Consider the following 24,065-nt stretch of genomic DNA (forward strand, 5'->3'; position numbering starts at 1 on the left):
AAGAGGTGATGGAGCGAGATAAAGACAGAAAGAAGAACGGATATATGGGTATGAATCGTTTAACAGAAGTAGCTAACCTGGAGTGTGTCTTTAGCTCTGTCTCCATGGTTACGGAGACAAGGCTCTGGGTCGCCTTGAGGGCGACATTGTCTCTGATAAAAACCCACAGGCACAAATAAACACACACTTACACAAACACACCACAGGAGGCTGCTGAGGGGAGGACGGCTGGAATGGCTGGAATGGAGTGAATGGAACGATATCAAACACATGGAAACCATGTGTTTGATGTGTTCAATACCATTCCATTTATTCCGTTCCATCCATTACTATGAGCCCGTCCTCCCCAATTAAGCTGCCACTAACCTCCTGTGACACACACACTGCACACTAACAAGATACTATTTTCACCTTAGAGACTATCTGCACTGACTCACCACACATCCAACCCACACACACACACACAACCATACATAAACACACACACACACACACACACACACAACCATACATAAACACACACACACACACACAGTCAATGCTGCTGTTCTATATACTATTTATTCAACTGCACGACCAAGACACTATCAACTCTATATTTGTAAATAAAGTCCTAGCTGACGTATCACATTCATAATCTCTACTGTACCTCCTATTATGTACATATCAGTTGTATTACTTTCATATCACCTTCTAATATCGTGCTATTTTTTTTTTTTTTTAAACTTTTGATTATTATTGATATTGATATTGTACTGCTGTGTTGAGAGAGCTAGCGCGTTAGCGTTTCACTTCACCTTTTATACCTGCTGTAAACTCTGTACGTGACAAATACAATTTGATTTGGAAGGGGAGGGAGTGGTGGAGCTCCTGCATTCTTCCTGGATTCTTCCCAACAACAGAAAAATACTTCTCACATACAGTACACACATGCAGGAGGCCAGTGGAATGGAATGTTTTTATTCTGTCCACATCTATGAGGTGTGTGTAGTGATGGTGGTGGAGGTCCTGGTGGAGGTGTGTATAGTGACGGTGGTGGAGGTCCTGGTGGAGGTGTGTATAGTGACGGTGGTGGAGGTCCTGGTGGAGGTGTGTATAGTGACGGTGGTGGAGGTCCTGGTGGAGGTGTGTATAGTGACGGTGGTGGAGGTCCTGGTGGAGGTGTGTATAGTGACGGTGGTGGAGGTCCTGGTGGAGGTGTGTGTAGTGACGGTGGTGGAGGTCCTGGTGGAGGTGTGTGTAGTGACGGTGGTGGAGGTCCTGGTGGAGGTGTGTGTAGTGACGGTGGTGGAGGTCCTGGTGGAGGTGTGTATAGTGACGGTGGTGGAGGTCCTGGTGGAGGTGTGTGTAGTGACGGTGGTGGAGGTCCTGGTGGAGGTGTGTGTAGTGACGGTGGTGGAGGTCCTGGTGGAGGTGTGTGTAGTGACGGTGGTGGAGGTCCTGGTGGAGGTGTGTGTAGTGACGGTGGTGGAGGTCCTGGTGGAGGTGTGTGTAGTGACGGTGGTGGAGGTCCTGGTGGAGGTGTGTGTAGTGACGGTGGTGGAGGTCCTGGTGGAGGTGTGTGTAGTGACGGTGGTGGAGGTCCTGGTGGAGGTGTGTGTAGTGACGGTGGTGGAGGTCCTGGTGGAGGTGTGTGTAGTGACGGTGGTGGAGGTCCTGGTGGAGGTGTGTGTAGTGACGGTGGTGGAGGTCCTGGTGGAGGTGTGTGTAGTGACGGTGGTGGAGGTCCTGGTGGAGGTGTGTATAGTGACGGTGGTGGAGGTCCTGGTGGAGGTATGTGTAGTGATGGTGGTGGAGGTGTTCTATGATCTGAAACAGGAAGAGCAGGTCCCGCCCCTGCCAGAGTTTAATTGCGGGGAGATGGTGTCTGGGACTTCTGATTGGAGGAGATCATTCTCGTTGGCGATGATATGCTTCACCAGACAGTTAGCTGCTTCATCTATATTAATATTCTCCTAGAGAGAGAGAGAGAGAGAGAGAGAAAAGGAAGGCATAAGGGGAGAAAATACATTTGATTAGTTACTGTCCAACTCCAAGACCACTGCATACAGTACAGTACGTGTGAGTATGTTGGTTGTGTTTCTACACCCACAGCCACAAAACTACACTCGCAGCCACAAAAGTGTAGTTTTGTGGCTGCGGGTGTAGTTTTACATTTACATTTTACATTTTAGTCATTTAGCAGACGCTCTTATCCAGAGCGACTTACAGTTAGTGCATACATTATTTTTTTATTTTTTCATACCCCCTGTGGGAAACGAACCCACAACCCTGGCGTTGCAAACGCCATGCTCTACCAACTGAGCTACATCCCTGCCGGCCATTCCCTCCCCTACCCTGGACGACGCTGGGCCAATTGCGCGCCGCCCCATGGGTCTCCCGGTCGCGGCCGGCTACGACAGAGCCTGGATTCGAACCAGGATCTCTAGTGGCACAACTAGCACTGCAATGCAGTGCCTTAGACCACTGCGCCACTCGGGAGTATAGGCTGCGGGTGTAGTTTTGTGGCTGCGGGTGTAGTTTTGTGGCTGCGGGTGTAGTTTTGTGGCTGCGGGTGTAGTTTTGTGGCTGTGGGTGTAGTTTTGTGGATACGGGTGTAGTTTTGTGGCTGCGGGTGTAGTTTTGTGGATGCAAGTGTAGTTTTGTGGATGTGAGTGTTTGGCTCTTCAGTAGTGCCAGTGTGACGTTTTGATGCTATGAAATAAAAGTTGACAGTCAAGGGCACTCACTCACTCACTCACACACACACACACACACACACACACACACACACACACACACACACACACGCTCATCTGCAGCGACATCTGCATCTCCTACCTATTGCAACTGTTTGATAATGAGACTAAAACATAAATACATATACGTACGTTAATATGGTGGTGTGGTTTCTGTAATGAAGCCTTCGGGGCTGAGGTGAACTATGGGTTCATGTGAGGAGAGGACAGGGTCAGTGATCACTAATGAGAAGTTAATGAGATGAAGAACTTTAAGACAGGGATAAAGTCTCCAGTCTGATTTTAGAATATTTCAAGCCTCCAGCAGCTGCTTCGCAAGAGACACACAACGCTCTCACACACACACTTCCTCAGATCATAGGGTGAGCTGAGCAGCAGAATGAATTAGGTGAATATGGAATATTCATGAGGTCCTTTATCAGCTTGCTCTTCAGGATGTGACAGTGTAGTCTGCAGCAGACTTCCTCTCTAATAACCTCTTACATTACCACACACACAGAGAAAGAGAGAGAGACCTCTAATAATCTTTCACATTACCCATTATCAGAACAAGAGCATATTCATAGACTCTTGTAATAGGCCTATATAACCACAAACAATACAGACAAATAAACACACTTTCATTTAGAATGGGTTCATGTAACAGAGGGGGGCTTTATCTAATAGCAGGCACATGACAGACATCTTCCCTTTCAGCATGAGCTCCACACACACACACAAATCTCAAAGGACACAAAGCTCTTTCTGAGAAAATAAGTAATTTGCGTCATTTTGCCTTTCCACTAAGATGTGAAGAGAAAAATGTAGTTATGTAACCTTCAGGGATATGGACTTGATGAGAACTCATCAACTAAAACCACTGAAAGGCTCAAGGACTTGTCTTACTGTTCTCTACATCACACTATATATCATGCTCTTTATCACTCTCACATCACTATCACTCTATATCACGCGCTATATCACCCTCTACACCTCTCTAAATCACTATCACCCTCTACACCTCTCTAAATCACTATCACACTCTACACCTCTCTACACCACTATCACACTCTACACCTCTCTACACCACTATCACACTCTACACCACTATCACACACTACACCTCTCTATATAACTATCACGCTCTACACCTCTCTACATCACTATCACCCTCTACACCACTATCACACTCTACACCTCTCTACACCACTATCACGCTCTACACCTCTCTAAATCACTATCACACTCTACACCTCTCTACATCACTATCACACTCTGCAACACTATCACACTCTACACCTCTCTACATCACTATCACACTCTACACCTCTCTACATCACTATCACACTCTACACCTCTCTACATCACTATCACACTCTACACCACTATCACACTCTACACCTCTCTACATCACTATCACACTCTACACCTCTCTACATCACTATCACACTCTACACCTCTCTACATCACTATCACACTCTACACCTCTCTACATCACTATCACGCTCTACACCTCTCTACATCACTATCACACTCTACACCTCTCTACATCACTATCACGCTCTACACCTCTCTACATCACTATCACCCTCTACATCACTATCACACTCTACACCTCTCTACATCACTATCACACTCTACACCTCTCTAAATCACTATCACCCTCTACACCTCTCTAAATCACTATCACACTCTGCAACACTATCACGCTCTACACCTCTCTACATCACTATCACACTCTACACCTCTCTACTTCACTATCACACTCTACACCACTATCACACTCTACACCTCTCTACATCACTATCACCCTCTACACCTCTCTACATCACTATCACCCTCTACACCTCTCTACACCACTATCACGCTCTACACCTCTCTATATCACTATCACAGTCTACACCTCTCTACACCACTATCACCCTCTACACCACTATCACGCTCTACACAACTATCACGCTCTACACCTCTCTACACCACTATCACCCTCTACACCTCTCTACATCACTATCACACTCTACACCTCTCTACATCACTATCACACTCTACACCTCTCTACACCACTATCACCCTCTACACCTCTCTACATCACTATCACCCTCTACACCTCTCTACATCACTATCACCCTCTACACCTCTCTACACCACTATCACGCTCTACACCTCTCTATATCACTATCACGCTCTACACCTCTCTACATCACTATCACACTCTACACCACTATCACACTCTACACCTCTCTACATCACTATCACGCTCTACACCTCTCTACATCACTATCACGCTCTACACCTCTCTACATCACTATCACACTCTACACCTCTCTACATCACTATCACACTCTACACCTCTCTACATCACTATCACGCTCTACACCTCTCTACATCACTATCACACTCTACACCTCTCTACACCACTATCACACTCTACACCTCTCTACACCACTATCACACTCTACACCTCTCTACACCACTATCACACTCTACACCTCTCTACACCACTATCACACTCTACACCTCTCTACACCACTATCACACTCTACACCTCTCTACATCACTATCACACTCTACACCTCTCTACATCACTATCACGCTCTACACCTCTCTACATCACTATCACAATCTACACCTCTCTACACCACTATCACACTCTACACCTCTATCACACTCTACACCTCTCTACACCACTATCACCCTCTACACCACTATCACCCTCTACACCTCTCTACATCACTATCACACTCTACACCTCTCTACATCACTATCACACTCTACACCTCTCTACACCACTATCACCCTCTACACCTCTCTACACCACTATCACGCTCTACACCTCTCAACACCACTATCACACTCTACACCTCTCTACATCACTATCACACTCTACAACTCTCTACATCACTATCACACTCTACACCTCTCTACATCACTATCACACTCTACACCTCTCTACATCACTATCACACTCTACACCTCTCTACATCACTATCACACTCTACACCTCTCTACTTCACTATCACGCTCTACACCACTATCACACTCTACACCTCTCTACACCACTATCACCCTCTACACCTCTCTACATCACTATCACACTCTACACCTCTCTACACCACTATCACCCTCTACACCTCTCTGCACCACTATCACACTCTACACCTCTCTACACCACTATCACACTCTACACCTCTCTACATCACTATCACACTCTACACCTCTCTACATCACTATCACACTCTACAACTCTCTACACCACTATCACCCTCTACACCTCTCTACATCACTATCACCCTCTACATCACTATCACACTCTACACCTCTCTACATCACTATCACGCTCTACACCTCTCTACACCACTATCACGCTCTACACCACTATCACGCTCTACACCTCTCTACATCACTATCACCCTCTACACCACTATCACACTCTACACCTCTCTACATCACTATCACACTCTACACCTCTCTACACCACTATCACGCTCTACACCTCTCTACATCACTATCACCCTCTACACCACTATCACACTCTACACCTCTCTACATCACTATCACACTCTACACCTCTCTACATCACTATCACACTCTACACCTCTCTACATCACTATCACCCTCTACATCACTATCACACTCTACACCTCTCTACACCACTATCACGCTCTACACCTCTCTACATCACTATCACCCTCTACACCACTATCACACTCTACACCTCTCTACACCACTATCACGCTCTACACCTCTCTACATCACTATCACCCTCTACACCACTATCACACTCTACACCTCTCTACATCACTATCACACTCTACACCTCTCTACACCACTATCACCCTCTACACCTCTCTACATCACTATCACCCTCTACACCTCTCTACATCACTATCACCCTCTACACCTCTCTACACCACTATCACGCTCTACACCTCTCTATATCACTATCACGCTCTACACCTCTCTACATCACTATCACACTCTACACCACTATCACACTCTACACCTCTCTACATCACTATCACGCTCTACACCTCTCTACATCACTATCACGCTCTACACCTCTCTACATCACTATCACACTCTACACCTCTCTACATCACTATCACACTCTACACCTCTCTACATCACTATCACGCTCTACACCTCTCTACATCACTATCACACTCTACACCTCTCTACACCACTATCACACTCTACACCTCTCTACACCACTATCACACTCTACACCTCTCTACACCACTATCACACTCTACACCTCTCTACACCACTATCACACTCTACACCTCTCTACACCACTATCACACTCTACACCTCTCTACATCACTATCACACTCTACACCTCTCTACATCACTATCACGCTCTACACCTCTCTACATCACTATCACAATCTACACCTCTCTACACCACTATCACACTCTACACCTCTATCACACTCTACACCTCTCTACACCACTATCACCCTCTACACCACTATCACCCTCTACACCTCTCTACATCACTATCACACTCTACACCTCTCTACATCACTATCACACTCTACACCTCTCTACACCACTATCACCCTCTACACCTCTCTACACCACTATCACGCTCTACACCTCTCTACACCACTATCACACTCTACACCTCTCTACATCACTATCACACTCTACAACTCTCTACATCACTATCACACTCTACACCTCTCTACATCACTATCACACTCTACACCTCTCTACATCACTATCACACTCTACACCTCTCTACATCACTATCACACTCTACACCTCTCTACTTCACTATCACGCTCTACACCACTATCACACTCTACACCTCTCTACACCACTATCACCCTCTACACCTCTCTACATCACTATCACACTCTACACCTCTCTACACCACTATCACCCTCTACACCTCTCTGCACCACTATCACACTCTACACCTCTCTACACCACTATCACACTCTACACCTCTCTACATCACTATCACACTCTACACCTCTCTACATCACTATCACACTCTACAACTCTCTACACCACTATCACCCTCTACACCTCTCTACATCACTATCACCCTCTACATCACTATCACACTCTACACCTCTCTACATCACTATCACGCTCTACACCTCTCTACACCACTATCACGCTCTACACCACTATCACGCTCTACACCTCTCTACATCACTATCACCCTCTACACCACTATCACACTCTACACCTCTCTACATCACTATCACACTCTACACCTCTCTACACCACTATCACGCTCTACACCTCTCTACATCACTATCACCCTCTACACCACTATCACACTCTACACCTCTCTACATCACTATCACACTCTACACCTCTCTACATCACTATCACACTCTACACCTCTCTACATCACTATCACCCTCTACATCACTATCACACTCTACACCTCTCTACACCACTATCACGCTCTACACCTCTCTACATCACTATCACCCTCTACACCACTATCACACTCTACACCTCTCTACACCACTATCACGCTCTACACCTCTCTACATCACTATCACCCTCTACACCACTATCACACTCTACACCTCTCTACACCACTATCACACTCTACACCTCTCTACACCACTATCACCCTCTACACCTCTCTACATCACTATCACACTCTACACCTCTCTACACCACTATCACCCTCTACACCTCTCTACACCACTATCACACTCTACACCTCTCTACATCACTATCACACTCTACACCTCTCTACATCACTATCACACTCTACACCTCTCTACACCACTATCACCCTCTACACCTCTCTACATCACTATCACCCTCTACATCACTATCACGCTCTACACCTCTCTACACCACTATCACGCTCTACACCACTATCACGCTCTACACCTCTCTACATCACTATCACCCTCTACACCACTATCACACTCTACACCTCTCTACATCACTATCACGCTCTACACCTCTCTACATCACTATCACCCTCTACACCACTATCACACTCTACACCTCTCTACATCACTATCACGCTCTACACCTCTCTACATCACTATCACGCTCTACACCACTATCACACTCTACACCTCTCTACATCACTATCACACTCTACACCTCTCTACATCACTATCACACTCTACACCTCTCTACATCACTATCACGCTCTACACCACTATCACACTCTACACCTCTCTACATCACTATCACCCTCTACACCACTATCACACTCTACACCTCTCTACATCACTATCACCCTCTACACCTCTCTACATCACTATCACACTCTACACCTCTCTACACCACTATCACGCTCTACACCTCTCTACATCACTATCACCCTTTACACCTCTCTACATCACTATCACCCTTTACACCTCTCTACATCACTATCACACTCTACACCTCTCTACATCACTATCACACTCTACAGCTCTCTACATCACTATCACACTCTACACCTCTCTATATAACTACCACGCTCTACACCTCTCTACATCACTATCACACTCTACACCTCTCTACACCACTATCACGCTCTACACCTCTCTACATCACTATCACCCTCTACACCACTATCACACTCTACACCTCTCTACATCACTATCACACTCTACACCTCTCTACATCACTATCACACTCTACACCTCTCTACATCACTATCACCCTCTACATCACTATCACACTCTACACCTCTCTACACCACTATCACGCTCTACACCTCTCTACATCACTATCACCCTCTACACCACTATCACACTCTACACCTCTCTACACCACTATCACACTCTACACCTCTCTACACCACTATCACCCTCTACACCTCTCTACATCACTATCACACTCTACACCTCTCTACACCACTATCACCCTCTACACCTCTCTACACCACTATCACACTCTACACCTCTCTACATCACTATCACACTCTACACCTCTCTACATCACTATCACACTCTACACCTCTCTACACCACTATCACCCTCTACACCTCTCTACATCACTATCACCCTCTACATCACTATCACGCTCTACACCTCTCTACACCACTATCACGCTCTACACCACTATCACGCTCTACACCTCTCTACATCACTATCACCCTCTACACCACTATCACACTCTACACCTCTCTACATCATTATCACACTCTACACCTCTCTACACCACTATCACGCTCTACACCTCTCTACATCACTATCACCCTCTACACCACTATCACACTCTACACCTCTCTACATCACTATCACGCTCTACACCTCTCTACATCACTATCACCCTCTACACCACTATCACACTCTACACCTCTCTACATCACTATCACGCTCTACACCTCTCTACATCACTATCACGCTCTACACCACTATCACACTCTACACCTCTCTACATCACTATCACACTCTACACCTCTCTACATCACTATCACACTCTACACCTCTCTACATCACTATCACGCTCTACACCACTATCACACTCTACACCTCTCTACATCACTATCACCCTCTACACCACTATCACACTCTACACCTCTCTACATCACTATCACACTCTACACCTCTCTACATCACTATCACACTCTACACCTCTCTACACCACTATCACGCTCTACACCTCTCTACATCACTATCACCCTTTACACCTCTCTACATCACTATCACACTGTACACCTCTCTATATAACTATCACGCTCTACACCTCTCTACACCACTATCACGCTCTACACCTCTCTACATCACTATCACCCTTTACACCTCTCTACATCACTATCACACTCTACACCTCTCTATATAACTATCACGCTCTACACCTCTCTACACCTCTATCACACTCTACACCTCTCTACACCACTATCACCCTCTACACCTCTCTACATCACTATCACACTCTACACCTCTCTACACCACTATCACGCTCTACACCTCTCTACATCACTATCACCCTTTACACCTCTCTACATCACTATCACCCTTTACACCTCTCTACATCACTATCACACTCTACACCTCTCTACATCACTATCACACTCTACAGCTCTCTACATCACTATCACACTCTACACCTCTCTATATAACTACCACGCTCTACACCTCTCTACATCACTATCACACTCTACACCTCTCTACACCACTATCACACTCTACATCACTATCACACTCTACACCACTATCACGCTCTACACCTCTCTACATCACTATCACGCTCTACACCTCTCTACATCACTATCACACTCTACACCTCTCTATATAACTATCACGTTCTACACCTCTCTACATCACTAACACACTCTACACCTCTCTACATCACTATCACCCTCTACACCACTATCACGCTCTACACCTCTCTACACCACTATCACGCACTACACCTCTCTACATCACTATCACACTCTACACCTCTCTACATCACTATCACACTCTACACCTCTCTACATCACTATCACACCTCTCTACATCACTATCACCCTCTACACCTCTCTAAATCACTATCACCCTCTACATCACTATCACACTCTACACCTCTCTACATCACTATCACACTCTACACCTCTCTACATCACTATCACACCTCTCTACATCACTATCACCCTCTACACCTCTCTAAATCACTATCACCCTCTACATCACTATCACGCTCTACACCACTATCACACTCTACACCTCTCTACATCACTATCACGCTCTACACCACTATCACACTCTACACCTCTCTACATCACTATCACACCTCTCTACATCACTATCACACTCTACACCTCTCTACATCACTATCACCCTTTACACCTCTCTACATCACTATCACACTCTACACCTCTCTATATAACTATCACGCTCTACACCTCTCTACACCACTATCACGCTCTACACCTCTCTACATCACTATCACCCTCTACACCACTATCACACTCTACACCTCTCTACACCACTATCACCCTCTACACCTCTCTACATCACTATCACACTCTACACCTCTCTACACCACTATCACCCTCTACACCACTATCATGCTCTACACCACTATCACACTCTACACCTCTCTACATCACTATCACACCTCTCTACATCACTATCACACTCTACACCTCTCTACATCACTATCACCCTTTACACCTCTCTATATAACTATCACGCTATACACCTCTCTACACCACTATCACACTCTACACCTCTCTACATCACTATCACGCTCTACACCTCTCTACACCACTATCACCCTCTACACCTCTCTACTTCACTATCACGCTCTACACCTCTCTACATCACTATCACACTCTACACCTCTCTATATAACTATCACGCTCTACACCTCTCTACATCACTATCACCCTCTACACCTCTCTACATCACTATCACACTCTACACCTCTCTACTTCACTATCACGCTCTACACCTCTCTACATCACTATCACACTCTACACCTCTCTATATAACTATCACGCTCTACACCTCTCTACATCACTATCACCCTCTACACCTCTATATATCACTATCACACTCTACACCTCTCTACACCACTATCACACTCTACACCTCTCTACATCACTATCACACTCTACACCTCTCTACATCACTATCACCCTCTACACCACTATCACGCTCTACACCTCTCTACACCACTATCACACTCTACACCTCTCTACATCACTATCACACTCTACACCTCTCTACATCACTATCACCCTCTACATCACTATCACACTCTACACCTCTCTACACCACTATCACACTCTACACCTCTCTACATCACTATCACACTCTACACCTCTCTACATCACTATCACACTCTACACCTCTCTACATCACTATCACACTCTACACCTCTCTACACCACTATCACACTCTACACCTCTATCACACTCTACACCTCTCTATATCACTATCACACTCTACACCTCTCTATATCACTATCACACTCTACACCTCTCTACATCACTATCACACTCTACACCTCTCTACATCACTATCACACTCTACACCTCTCTACATCACTATCACACTCTACACCTCTCTACATCACTATCACACTCTACACCTCTCTACACCACTATCACACTCTACACCTCTCTACACCACTATCACACTCTACACCTCTCTACACCACTATCACACTCTACACCACTATCACACTCTACACCTCTCTACATCACTATCACACTCTACACCTCTCTACATCACTATCACACTCTACACCTCTCTACATCACTATCACACTCTACACCTCTCTACATCACTATCACACTCTACACCTCTCTACATCACTATCACCCTCTACATCACTATCACGCTCTACACCTCTCTACATCACTATCACGTTCTACACCTCTTTACATCACTATCACACTCTACACCTCTCTACATCACTATCACACTCTACACCTCTCTACATCACTATCACACTCTACACCACTATCACGCTCTACACCTCTCTACATCACTATCACACTCTACACCTCTCTACATCACTATCACACTCTACACCTCTCTACATCACTATCACACTCTACACCTCTCTACACCACTATCACACTCTACACCTCTCTACATCACTATCACACTCTACACCTCTCTACATCACTATCACACTCTACACCTCTCTACACCACTATCACCCTCTACACCACTATCACACTCTACACCTCTCTACATCACTATCACACTCTACACCTCTCTACATCACTATCACACTCTACACCTCTCTACACCACTATCACGCTCTACACCTCTCTATATCACTATCACACTCTACACCTCTCTACATCACTATCACACTCTACACCTCTCTACACCACTATCACACTCTACACCTCTCTACACCACTATCACACTCTACACCTCTCTACATCACTATCACACTCTACACCTCTCTATATCACCCTCTACACCTCTCTATATCACCCTCTACACCTCTCTATATCACCCTCTACATCACTCTGTATCTCTACATCACTCTGTATCACTTTCTACTCTCTAATTCACTCTCTTCATCTTTCTAATTCACTCTCTACGTCACTCTCTTGTCTTTGAGTTTAGAGACTGAAGGCTGCATTCCATTCCAAAGAGTTGTGCCCTTACTTCTGGCTTCTCCCTCTCCCATTCATCAATCTGACTGGATAGGTGAAAGTATACGGTGAACTAACTTCTGGAGTGAACAAAGGGAGAAAGGGACAGCTTTTCGGAATGAAATGCAGCTCATAAATCTGGTAAACCATGGTAACGACCTTTCACCTTCTTCTGACTCTCAGAATGTTGAGCTCCACTAGCATACGGGGTGTCGGGACAGGAGAGTTGTGTGTGTGCGTGCGTCTGCCTTTGATCCAACTGACTGTGCTCACTTTTCATTCATCTGTGAAATTCCACAGCTGTACAAGGTGCTATGACTCCATAGTCTGCCTGTGTGTGTGTGTCATTGTGTTAATAATGTGTATGGAGGTGTGATAAGACGTTCTCATTAAAGTACTTATTTGTGTGTGTGTGCGCTCGCATGCAATGCATGCGTGTTCTCACCTTGGCAGAAGTCTCGTACCATCCCACAAAGCCGTTCTCCTGACAGAACTTCTCCATCTGGATCCCGTTGTTGGTCAGCACGTCCCGCCCCTGGTCACACTTATTAGCCAATAGCACAGCGGCCACATTTTTCCCATTGGCCAGCGTGAGTTTAGAGTCCAGGTCCTCCTTCCACTTGGCGACAGCTTCGAAGGAGGAAGGCCGCGTCACATCAAACACGATGAATGCCCCCATGGCCTCACGGTAGTACACCCTCGTCATGTTCCCAAACCGCTCCTGACCTGAAACACACACACAGTATTGTTAGCTGTAACTGATAGCAGTAGCAGGAGTAAAGTGTCTTGTTGCCACACCCCTGACTCTAATACCATATCACAAGCCCTGGTAACACCACTGAGATTAAGGTTACTTGAGACTGCCTCAGGGCAAAGAGTCCACTACACAGTCCTGGTCACAGTCGTGGAGGGTCACATTCATAAACCAATCCTGGAAAAATACGACAAGGTGGACAGACATGGTACATCACACGCCACACACAGATCAAATGTAGTAATGGGCTTTCCAAAGACAGCACAACTCCCATTACAGACAAATGAGTCTGACTGATGAGGGATTTCACACACAGACAACTATCATTATAGAGGGGAGGGACAGAAAGGGAGAGGGAGGGAAAGAGAGAGAGAGGGGGAAGAGAGAAAGAGGGAGGACAGAGAGAGAGGGGTAAAGAAAAAATGGGGAGAGAGAAAGAGGGAGACCACCAGAGAGAGAGAGAGAGAGAGGGAGACCACCAGAGAGAGAGAGAGAGAGGGAGACCACCAGAGAGAGAGAGAGAGAGAGAGAGAGAGAGAGAGAGAGAGAGAGAGAGAGAGAGAGAGAGACCACCAGAGAATGAGAGAGAGAGAGAGAGGGAGAGAGGTCAGTGTAAATTCCTCTGCTAACAACAGTGTAATAAGTTCACGTGGAATGTGCTACTCTGACTCCCATCACTGACTTCTATGGTCACCATCAAAGCTGTTTACCAGTGTGTTCAGACGTTATCACTCACTTCTATAGTGACTATCAAAGCTGTTTACCAGTGTGTTCAGACGTTATCACTCATTTCTATAGTGACTATCAAAGCTGTTTACCAGTGTGTTCAGACGTTATCACTCACTTCTATAGTGACTATCAGTGGTTTACCAGTGTGTTCAGACATTACTGGACACAGCCATAGTTTTTGATAGGGCCTAGACCCAGTGGTGTAAAGTACTTCATAAAAAATACATTAAAGTACTACTTAAAGGAAAACTCCACCCAAAACACTATCTTTTGGTATTTGTTTCATTAGTCCATTGTTGATATAGTCCCAGAATGTTTTGCATGTCAGCAATCAAGTTTTCAAGATATGTAACTTTCAAAATACAGAAATCTGGCCCATATGATGCATTTTGCATGTCAGCGATCACATGATAGGGGCCAGATTTCTGTATTTTGAACGTTACATGTCTTGAAATGCGATCACTGACATGCAAAACATTTTGAGACTATATCAAAAATGGACTAATGAAAATAAACTTCTGCTTTAGTACATTCCTAAAGAAAATAATGTACTTTTTACTCCATACATTTTCCCTGACACCCAAAAGTACTCGTTACATTTTGAATGCTTAGCAGGTCAGGAAAATGGTCCAATTCAAATACTTATCAAGAGAACATCCCTGGTCATCCCTACCCCCTCTGATCTTGCGCTCTCTAAACACAAATTATTTGTTTGTAAATTATTTGTGTTGTGAGTGTGCCTCTGGATATCCGTAAAAAACAAATTGCGTACCGTCTGGGTTGCTTAATATAAGGAATTTGAAATTACTACTTAAGTATCTTTTTTAAGTATATGTTTAAAAACAAAATAGTTTTACTGGGTTACTTTCACTTGAGTCATTTTCTATTAAAGTATCTTTACTTTTACTCAAGTAAGACAATTGGGTCATTTTTCCACCACTGCCTATGCATGATTGATTAGTACAAGCAGTATGCTGCAGCTTCAACCTGTCAAATACTCTCAGATCTCCACAAGTGCATAGGACGTAGGATCTAGACTAGAGGTACATTTGGGATCGGGCCTAGGTGTGACATTCTACCAGGGCATGATTAATGGAGCAAGGCTAGTTCAGGCCAGGCAGAAACTCGTCCGAGTTATCAGTATCAGCTAAGCTGAGCAACCATCCACATGACACACTCCTATTTTGATATGGAGCTCAATTTAAGTTGACCACTTCAACATACTTTACATGAGTTCTCCTGACTCAACTTTTTTGTTGCTGCACAGAAAGCTGCTAGACCTGTTTCACTCCAAAGCTTTGAATGGTTCTGATCATGTAGTGGCAGGGTAAACAGTCAAAACCCGTGTGCCATAAAGGTTAGGACCTCTTAGCAGAGGCCACACTTAACACTGGGATGTTGCAATGATGTCTCATGAGGAGTACAACCATTTAAATGGATATGAGAAAACATAGTTCACAATATCCCTCTAAATTGAGCTCAATGAAGCAACGCATTAATATATTCTGAATACAGTAGGCTGCACGTCAGAAGGTGGAGACGGCATTCCCGATCCCAGAAGAAGCCTGTCGGCTCTCATTCACAATAAGCCCATTCTGAGCCCCAAATCTCCCTCACATGAGTGCTAGACACATGACTGTACATGCGGGCGTGCGCCCCGGCTGTACCGGCCAGAGCGCATGGGACTGGAGAAGGAGAGCGCTCACTGCGTTAGAGAAATTTCTCCAATAACCGACACTCACTTGAGGTTCGAGGAACACCTTATGCGTATAGGCCTTAACTGCCCACGGTTCCCAACGTTTACACACGAACAGAACCGTTGTCCTATGAAACATCTGATAACACATTTTGTCTGATACTGTATGTGGGCGTCAGTACACAATTAAGTCCAATCCTTTTGTTACACTTTCTTGTCCAATGACCACTCCCCAGAACCTAATATCTGTAGTGAACGGAACCACCGACCTGAGACCACTACAGTTCCCTCCCCAGTCTCGCCATCCCGTGTCTTACGCTGGAACTTAATTGACAATCCCTCAACGCTTACATTAATGACATGTAATTTATTCAAGTGGCCAAATAGCACAACACCAAAATGGGCCTGCCAGTGTTCCCATTTGATCAGTGTCACGCGTAATGCGTCTCCTACCTGCTATATCCCATAACTGTAGCCGAACCGTCTCTTGGTCCCAGTTAAGGACCTTTAGGGCGAAGTCCACTCCTATCGTGGCCCGGTAGTTGGGGCTGAAGTTCTGGTGGACATAGCGCTTGATGATGCTAGTCTTCCCCACCCCCAGGTCCCCTATTACCAGGATCTTATAGAGGTGCTCCTTGTAGTTCTGCATGGCGACCGCGGAGCGCTAGGGTAGAGCATTAATACGCCGTGATGGGAGAGAGGGAGAAGATCGGGCACGAGAATGAGGAGCGGTGTGCTCTAGCGATCCGGAAGGAACGCCCAGAGAAGTGGGGCAGAAAAGTGAATATCGGGACCTTGTGACTTGCGGGGCTCAGAGCGTGGTCAGAGGCGTGAGAGACTGCACCCATCTGAAGACTGAAGCCTCTCCTTCAGTTTGCCCCCTCCAAATATCGGAGTTAGTTGTACAACTCCAGAAAAGTGATTTGCAAGACATGCATTGTTCGATCAATAATATAAGATCTCTGTGCATATAGCTGAAACCCTATCCATGTCAGAAAAGTAGTAAACACCACTAATAATTGTAAAAAGCAACTTTATTCATTTTCTTTCAAAAGACAAAACCAGTGCAAATCTTTGCATGCATGTGATCATAATGGAAAACTACAGGACAGTAATGAAAAGCAACCACTTCTGAAGGGAGAGAGAAGTCAAGGCACTGACATATTGGATCCCTTTCTACACTGATGAGACAGCAATCCCTTTGAATGTTCCCAGGAGACTTACATCACACAGCGATATGAGAGGACAGATGAGTGATGTGAGGACTAGTAGTGACATAGCAGAGGACATATGGAGAATACAGGGCAAGATAGGGAAGCACAGGGGAGACATTACAGAAAGTGCAGAGGTCCTCTGCCCTCCTATCAATCACCAGACTAACTACAGAACTAATTAAAAATCTACAAATCCCAGTTACATTAGGGATTAAAGCAGGTTCCCTTTAGGCATCATCCCCAAGAATGAATCTTTGGTTGGCATGGCAAGGATCAGACAGTCTAGTGAGCAATTAGCAAAGCTTTACACAGTTACTGATTATTTATATAAAAATGTTCCAGCCATTTGATTAAGCTTCTCAGCTACACAATAACTCCATTTCAATACAGAAACCATTTCAGACTTTGGCCCAAAGTATCAGGCTAGGTTCCAATTGGGAAGACGAAAGATTGCCCCTCGCCCTCTAACCCGTTACAGTTTGGGGATGGGCTTGGCTGCCACCGCGATGCTCTCGATGGCACACTCGTCTGATCCCCGGCGGATCCTGAAGAAGCCCCCCTCGCCCCATTCCGTCCCCCAGCTGTTCTTCACCACCCAGAACTTCTGACCGGTCATGTGACAGTGGCCATAGCCCACCAGCAGCACCGCATGGTTGGTCAGCTCAAATGGGTTGTAGGGGTCATGGAGGCCCGTGTGGTGGTAGATACCCTCCTTATAGTGCATGAAGTCAGGGTACACCTGGAGGAAAACAGTGAGGAATAATACTTGGCAAACTAATACTGGCCATTACATAGAGCTATCCAATAGACAAACTAGCCAACGTGTGTGTGTCCCACCTCAAAGGCCACCCCTATGGGTCCGTTCTTGACCAGTTCCAGCATCATGGCAGACTCACTGCAACCTCCATAGAACCCTCCCACGTAGCTGTAGTCTGAGGCGTAGTGGCGGCGACAGCCATCGGGAACATCACAAGGGGAATCCTTCCCAACGTACGGATAACATGACTCTTCCACAACCCCAAAGTCCTGGATGTATTTCCCAATGAGGTAGGGGAAACCACCGTCACAACCTGAGAGGGAGGAAGAGCAGTGAGAGGGTTAGAGATATGGGAGAAATACTCACATAGTTTAGATACAATTATGCAGTGTGCACGCATTACCTTGGGAGTACTGGGAGCAGGAGACAACCTGCTGTGGACTGAAGATGGGAGTCTCAGTGTTGTTGGTTTGGATCCTGACGCGAGCTTCCAACATTCCCATCGAGGAAAAGGAATAGCAGCTACCACACGAAGCTGGAGCCGACAGAGTACCAGTCAAACCCTGCACTGTCACAACCAAGCTAAAACGTCACTGCTATAAAACCACCACTGTAAGAATCAGACACCCAGTCAGTGCATCATCGTCAACCTATTTTAGCCCCAGGCAGCAACCATCGTTTTTTTGGTTATGAACCCTAAGGCAGGGCAGAAGACCCCACTTTCTCTCCCATACACACAGCAGTAGGCCTCTATTAAATCCCCTCTTCAACAGAGCGCCTAAATCCCAGCCCTGCAGTGGCACTCTCAGCCAGCTATCCAACCACTCACTATGCTTGATCTCTAGATAGGAGCATGCTGTGTATGCGGGGTTGAGATGGGAACATTGCTACTCTATAATCCAGAGGGACTGTGGCCTTTGATTTAGCAGTCTACATTCTTTAACAGGAGTGCCAATGGTACTGCATGCTGTGTAGAGAACTCCAAAGTCCACTCAGCCACAGCAGACAGGCTGAACATTATACACAGGGGTTGGGAGAGGACACACTGCCAAGAGTCATGATAAAAAGAGTAGGTATTTGACCCGGTGTGCGTGTTACCCTGGTTGCGGACAGGACTGAGGTAGTTGACGCCGTTGACATCTCGCCAGTCCCAGCGCTCAGGTAGGCCGGATGCCATCTTGACTAGCGTTGCCGTCACAGGGGCGGGGCCAACACGTCTGGGGAGGAGCATAGAGAATCAGGGCCTCCATGATTTACTTTTTGCAATGAATCTAAAATGAGTTCCTATTGGACACGTTTAGGTAGTACCTCTGTTGTAAAGTCCTATTTCATACCTACTGAACACAACTGACGTGATCCTATTCCATACTCTCCTGAAGTGTGCACTAGCCTTCCTCCCTCAAACCTTTACCCTAGGACTCAGTCATGACTTCTCTCCCTTTTCTTTCAGAAGTCACATCTCACAGCTGAATGACTCATTTTCTCCTGCTTCATCCTTGGGGCTGTAGTGGGAAGTCCCCCACAATGACTATGGAATTAATGTGTCAACAAGTCATAGTTTCACAAGTTAGTGACTGTACCTGGGGATGTGTGAGGCTGGTCCCCCAGACCTGTGCATTAGCTGCTGCAGAGTGTAGGTCTCATGTTCGCTGTAGGATGTGGCTTTCCAGGAGCTCTGGGCCGCGTTGATGGAGTCAATGAAGTCCAGGTTGTGTTTGTAGGACCTATGGAGCAGTCTGGTGAGTAAAACACAGCCCGAGGGGTGAGTAAAACACAGCCCGAGGGGTGAGTAAAACACAGCCCGAGGGGTGAGTAAAACACAGCCCGAGGGGTGAGTAAAACACAGCCCGAGGGGTGAGTAAAACACAGCCCGAGGGGTGAGTAAAACACAGCCCGAGGGGTGAGTAAAACACAGCCCGAGGGGTGAGTAAAACACAGCCCGAGGGGTGAGTAAAACACAGCCCGAGGGGTGAGTAAAACACAGCCCGAGGGGTGAGTAAAACACAGCCCGAGGGGTGAGTAAAACACAGCCCGAGGGGTGAGTAAAACACAGCCCGAGGGGTGAGTAAAACACAGCCCGAGGGGTGAGTAAAACACAGCCCGAGGGGTGAGTAAAACACAGCCCGAGGGGTGAGTAAAACACAGCCCGAGGGGTGAGTAAAACACAGCCCGAGGGGTGAGTAAAACACAGCCCGAGGGGTGAGTAAAACACAGCCCGAGGGGTGAGTAAAACACAGCCCGAGGGGTGAGTAAAACACAGCCCGAGGGGTGAGTAAAACACAGCCCGAGGGGTGAGTAAAACACAGCCCGAGGGGTGAGTAAAACACAGCCCGAGGGGTGAGTAAAACACAGCCCGAGGGGTGAGTAAAACACAGCCCGAGGGGTGAGTAAAACACAGCCCGAGGGGTGAGTAAAACACAGCCCGAGGGGTGAGTAAAACACAGCCCGAGGGGTGAGTAAAACACAGCCCGAGGGGTGAGTAAAACACAGCCCGAGGGGTGAGTAAAACACAGCCCGAGGGGTGAGTAAAACACAGCCCGAGGGGTGAGTAAAACACAGCCCGAGGGGTGAGTAAAACACAGCCCGAGGGGTGAGTAAAACACAGCCCGAGGGGTGAGTAAAACACAGCCCGAGGGGTGAGTAAAACACAGCCCGAGGGGTGAGTAAACACGAGCAGTGACTGACAGCCAATGTAAAGAGAAAGAGTAAAGGCCAAGCAGACTGCTTGCTTTTCAATATGAGCAACAGTAAAAATGGAACCATGATTATTCTTGTTCACAGTGTCTCAAAACATCTATAAAACCCATGAGGATACTCACAGGTCCTTGTGGGGGTAGTGGTGTGTGTGTACGGAGCGAGGGGGTAATGGGACGACCCTCTTGGCAGTGAAGCAGGCCCAGTTGTTCCCCAGAGCATCATGGACCCAGCCTGGCAGAGTCTGGTCACAGTAGCTGGTCACCTCAGAGCCCTGCTTAGAGTACTGGAACAGAGGAGAAACTCAGTCACTGCTTGTGCACGTCCGTGTGTTGTGTGGAGACATTACATCACATTAAATATTGTATGTCCTCATCTTTACGGCCAGAGTTCCAGATTAAAATAAATATCACTTCTTTAAAAGCAGAAGTGCAACAAGTCAGATGTTTTATGCAAGTGGATGTGGCCATTAACCTGATAAAGGCTTTCAATAAGAGAGTGAGCAGACAGTTTGGCTTTGTGAACAGCAACAAGTACCTAATGGGCTTTTAGAGTAAAGCATGTGTGGTGTGACATTGAGTCACTGTGTACCAAGACAAGTCCAGACGGTTTCAATAAAGGAAGTATAATTGATGTCTGCAAGTCACCTCTATCATGTAGGAGGGAGAACACTGAACATTTCCCCTGATACAATCACCGGGCAGTCATGTGAAAAAGAAAAGAAATGGGCTGAATGCAAAACAAAAGAACCCTTTGAATCACAAGCCTGAATGTATCAATAACGTAGTAATTGAGATGTAATCTGGCTTTAACAGCGTCACCCAGCAACCCTGCAATTACAGGGAAGGTTACCAGCCATGCGTCTGACGAGCCTGAAACTTAGTGTGCAAGGCAAGTGCATTTTCACGTCTGCCAAAAAGGTTCTAGACTTCGACAGATCATAGTTTGTTATCATTATAGGATAAACTTTAGCCCTGAATGAAACACTTGAATAAGCGAGAGCTTAAAACTACCTTGAAGAAGCCGAACCACTTGTAGTCGTTGAGGACCACCTCGAAGCCCTGATTGTAGATAAGGGTGAAGAAGCCCGTGTTTCCCAGGTCGTCCACCGCCACAGACAGCTTCTCCAGGTGCACCGTTATCGACTTATCAACGGTGTCTTTTTAAAACACAAACAAACAGCAGACATTTTGGTAATTCATTCTCAATTCAACTTTGGGGTTCTTCTGTATCGCAAAGTAACAGGATAGAGATGTAACATTGGGCAGCGGGATAAGTTGTAACAAACATTGTATCAATGATAGTAATAAAGGCAGTCAATAGGCTACAAACAAACGCAATTGGATACTGTGTCAAGTTAACAATCAAAATCAATTAAGTTACATAGCCGGCTTGATTGCTTAAAACGTAGGTTCGTTCTTCCGTGTTTCTAGGAACAAGAAGTTTGCGCGCTGCTAGGGTCACTCCATTTCTTACCCATCAGAGAGCAGTTAATGCCTTTGTCTTTCCCTCCCGTCGATACCTGGAACACCCAGGAGCCCAACAGATCTTCATAGGTGCAGTTGGCCGGGGTATCAGCCCGGGAGCCCTCCGCCCAGAGCAGCAACACACACAGCAACACACCGCTCACCTTCATCGCGTCACACCACGCTTCTGTTTACAGAACTACGCAGAGATTTGAGTCTACGATAATAACTAGAGTGACCAGGAGCAATAGCCTAAGTATCGCCCCAAGTAGAAAAAGGTAGGCTATATTTCCCCGTACTTCGAAGCACCTGCTGGACTGGTTTCGGTTTGTGTAGTGTCCTCTTCACTCTTGTGCGTTCCCTTCGATCATATGACCCACTACAGTATCTCACGTGACTCACTGGTCTTTTTATATCCAGAGATGAGCGGAGACTAAGATGATCTATTATATTGGCAAGATAGCCGAGTGACCGATCTAACAATTGAAATACATGTCCTCAATGAGCGAAGGCAAGTGAGGTCAGGTGGGACCATTCTATCCAATGAGAGGGCAGATACGCGTGTGAACAACAGGCAAAACTAAATTGATCAAATTAGTCTCACGTAACTTGACACTATCTCATAGATCTCCATACAAAGAGCTTATCTCACGTGGAGTAAATCCTCTCGCTTCGCCTCTTCCTCTCTGGAGGAGAGGAGCGAATTGGAAAGGCACATTTAGCAAGTGTAGGTAATCACTTTGGGATGTTCCTTGTTAAGGCATATCACATTCAATTGGCTTTCAGCTGTGAACACAACACAAATTTCACTGTTCTTCACTTGTAGCTGAAATCTTGAAATATTTAATCAGTGAAAGATCAGTGTTTTATTGGAAAATGAATTGCATTTTTTTATGTTTTTTTAAAGGTGTGTGTAAAGGATACTGCAGTGCTGTTCCTCCAATTAACCTTTAAAAAAATATTGAAGTAGTGTTCATAACTTTTTAGTCATTTAGCAGACACTCTT

At 45.9% G+C, this 24,065-nt stretch overlaps 2 protein-coding genes across 3 annotated transcripts; both read right to left on the reverse strand.

Moving 5' to 3' along the window:
* Window positions 1-1,802: 1,802 nt before the first annotated feature.
* On the reverse strand, window positions 1,803-17,577 carry LOC311122535 (ras-related protein Rab-38-like; the record flags this gene model as incomplete). The annotated part of the gene is made up of 3 exons (XM_084196880.1): window positions 1,803-1,955; window positions 14,195-14,475; window positions 17,382-17,577. 3 exons carry the CDS (start codon window positions 17,575-17,577, stop codon window positions 1,803-1,805), a joined length of 630 nt encoding a protein of 209 aa, XP_084053006.1.
* A 367-nt stretch (window positions 17,578-17,944) lies between these two features.
* LOC311122542 (dipeptidyl peptidase 1-like) lies at window positions 17,945-23,442 on the reverse strand. 2 transcript variants are annotated; one of them, XM_084196885.1, is made up of 8 exons: window positions 23,070-23,442; window positions 22,607-22,752; window positions 21,719-21,879; window positions 20,480-20,635; window positions 19,998-20,116; window positions 19,303-19,434; window positions 18,980-19,212; window positions 17,945-18,881 (listed from the first exon to the last, which is right to left on the reverse strand). In XM_084196885.1, exons 1-8 carry the CDS (start codon window positions 23,227-23,229, stop codon window positions 18,615-18,617), a joined length of 1,374 nt encoding a protein of 457 aa, XP_084053011.1. In that variant the 5' UTR covers window positions 23,230-23,442; the 3' UTR covers window positions 17,945-18,614. The 2 variants fall into 2 exon arrangements, with proteins under 2 accessions (XP_084053011.1, XP_084053012.1); XM_084196886.1 differs by having other exon boundaries at window positions 20,480-20,623; window positions 23,070-23,411.
* Between the last annotated feature and the right edge of the window lie 623 nt (window positions 23,443-24,065).

This window comes from Coregonus lavaretus (assembly GCF_964263955.1).
Source record: "Coregonus lavaretus genome assembly, contig: HAP1_SCAFFOLD_600, whole genome shotgun sequence".
In the NCBI taxonomy this organism is placed as follows: Eukaryota; Metazoa; Chordata; class Actinopteri; order Salmoniformes; family Salmonidae; genus Coregonus; species Coregonus lavaretus.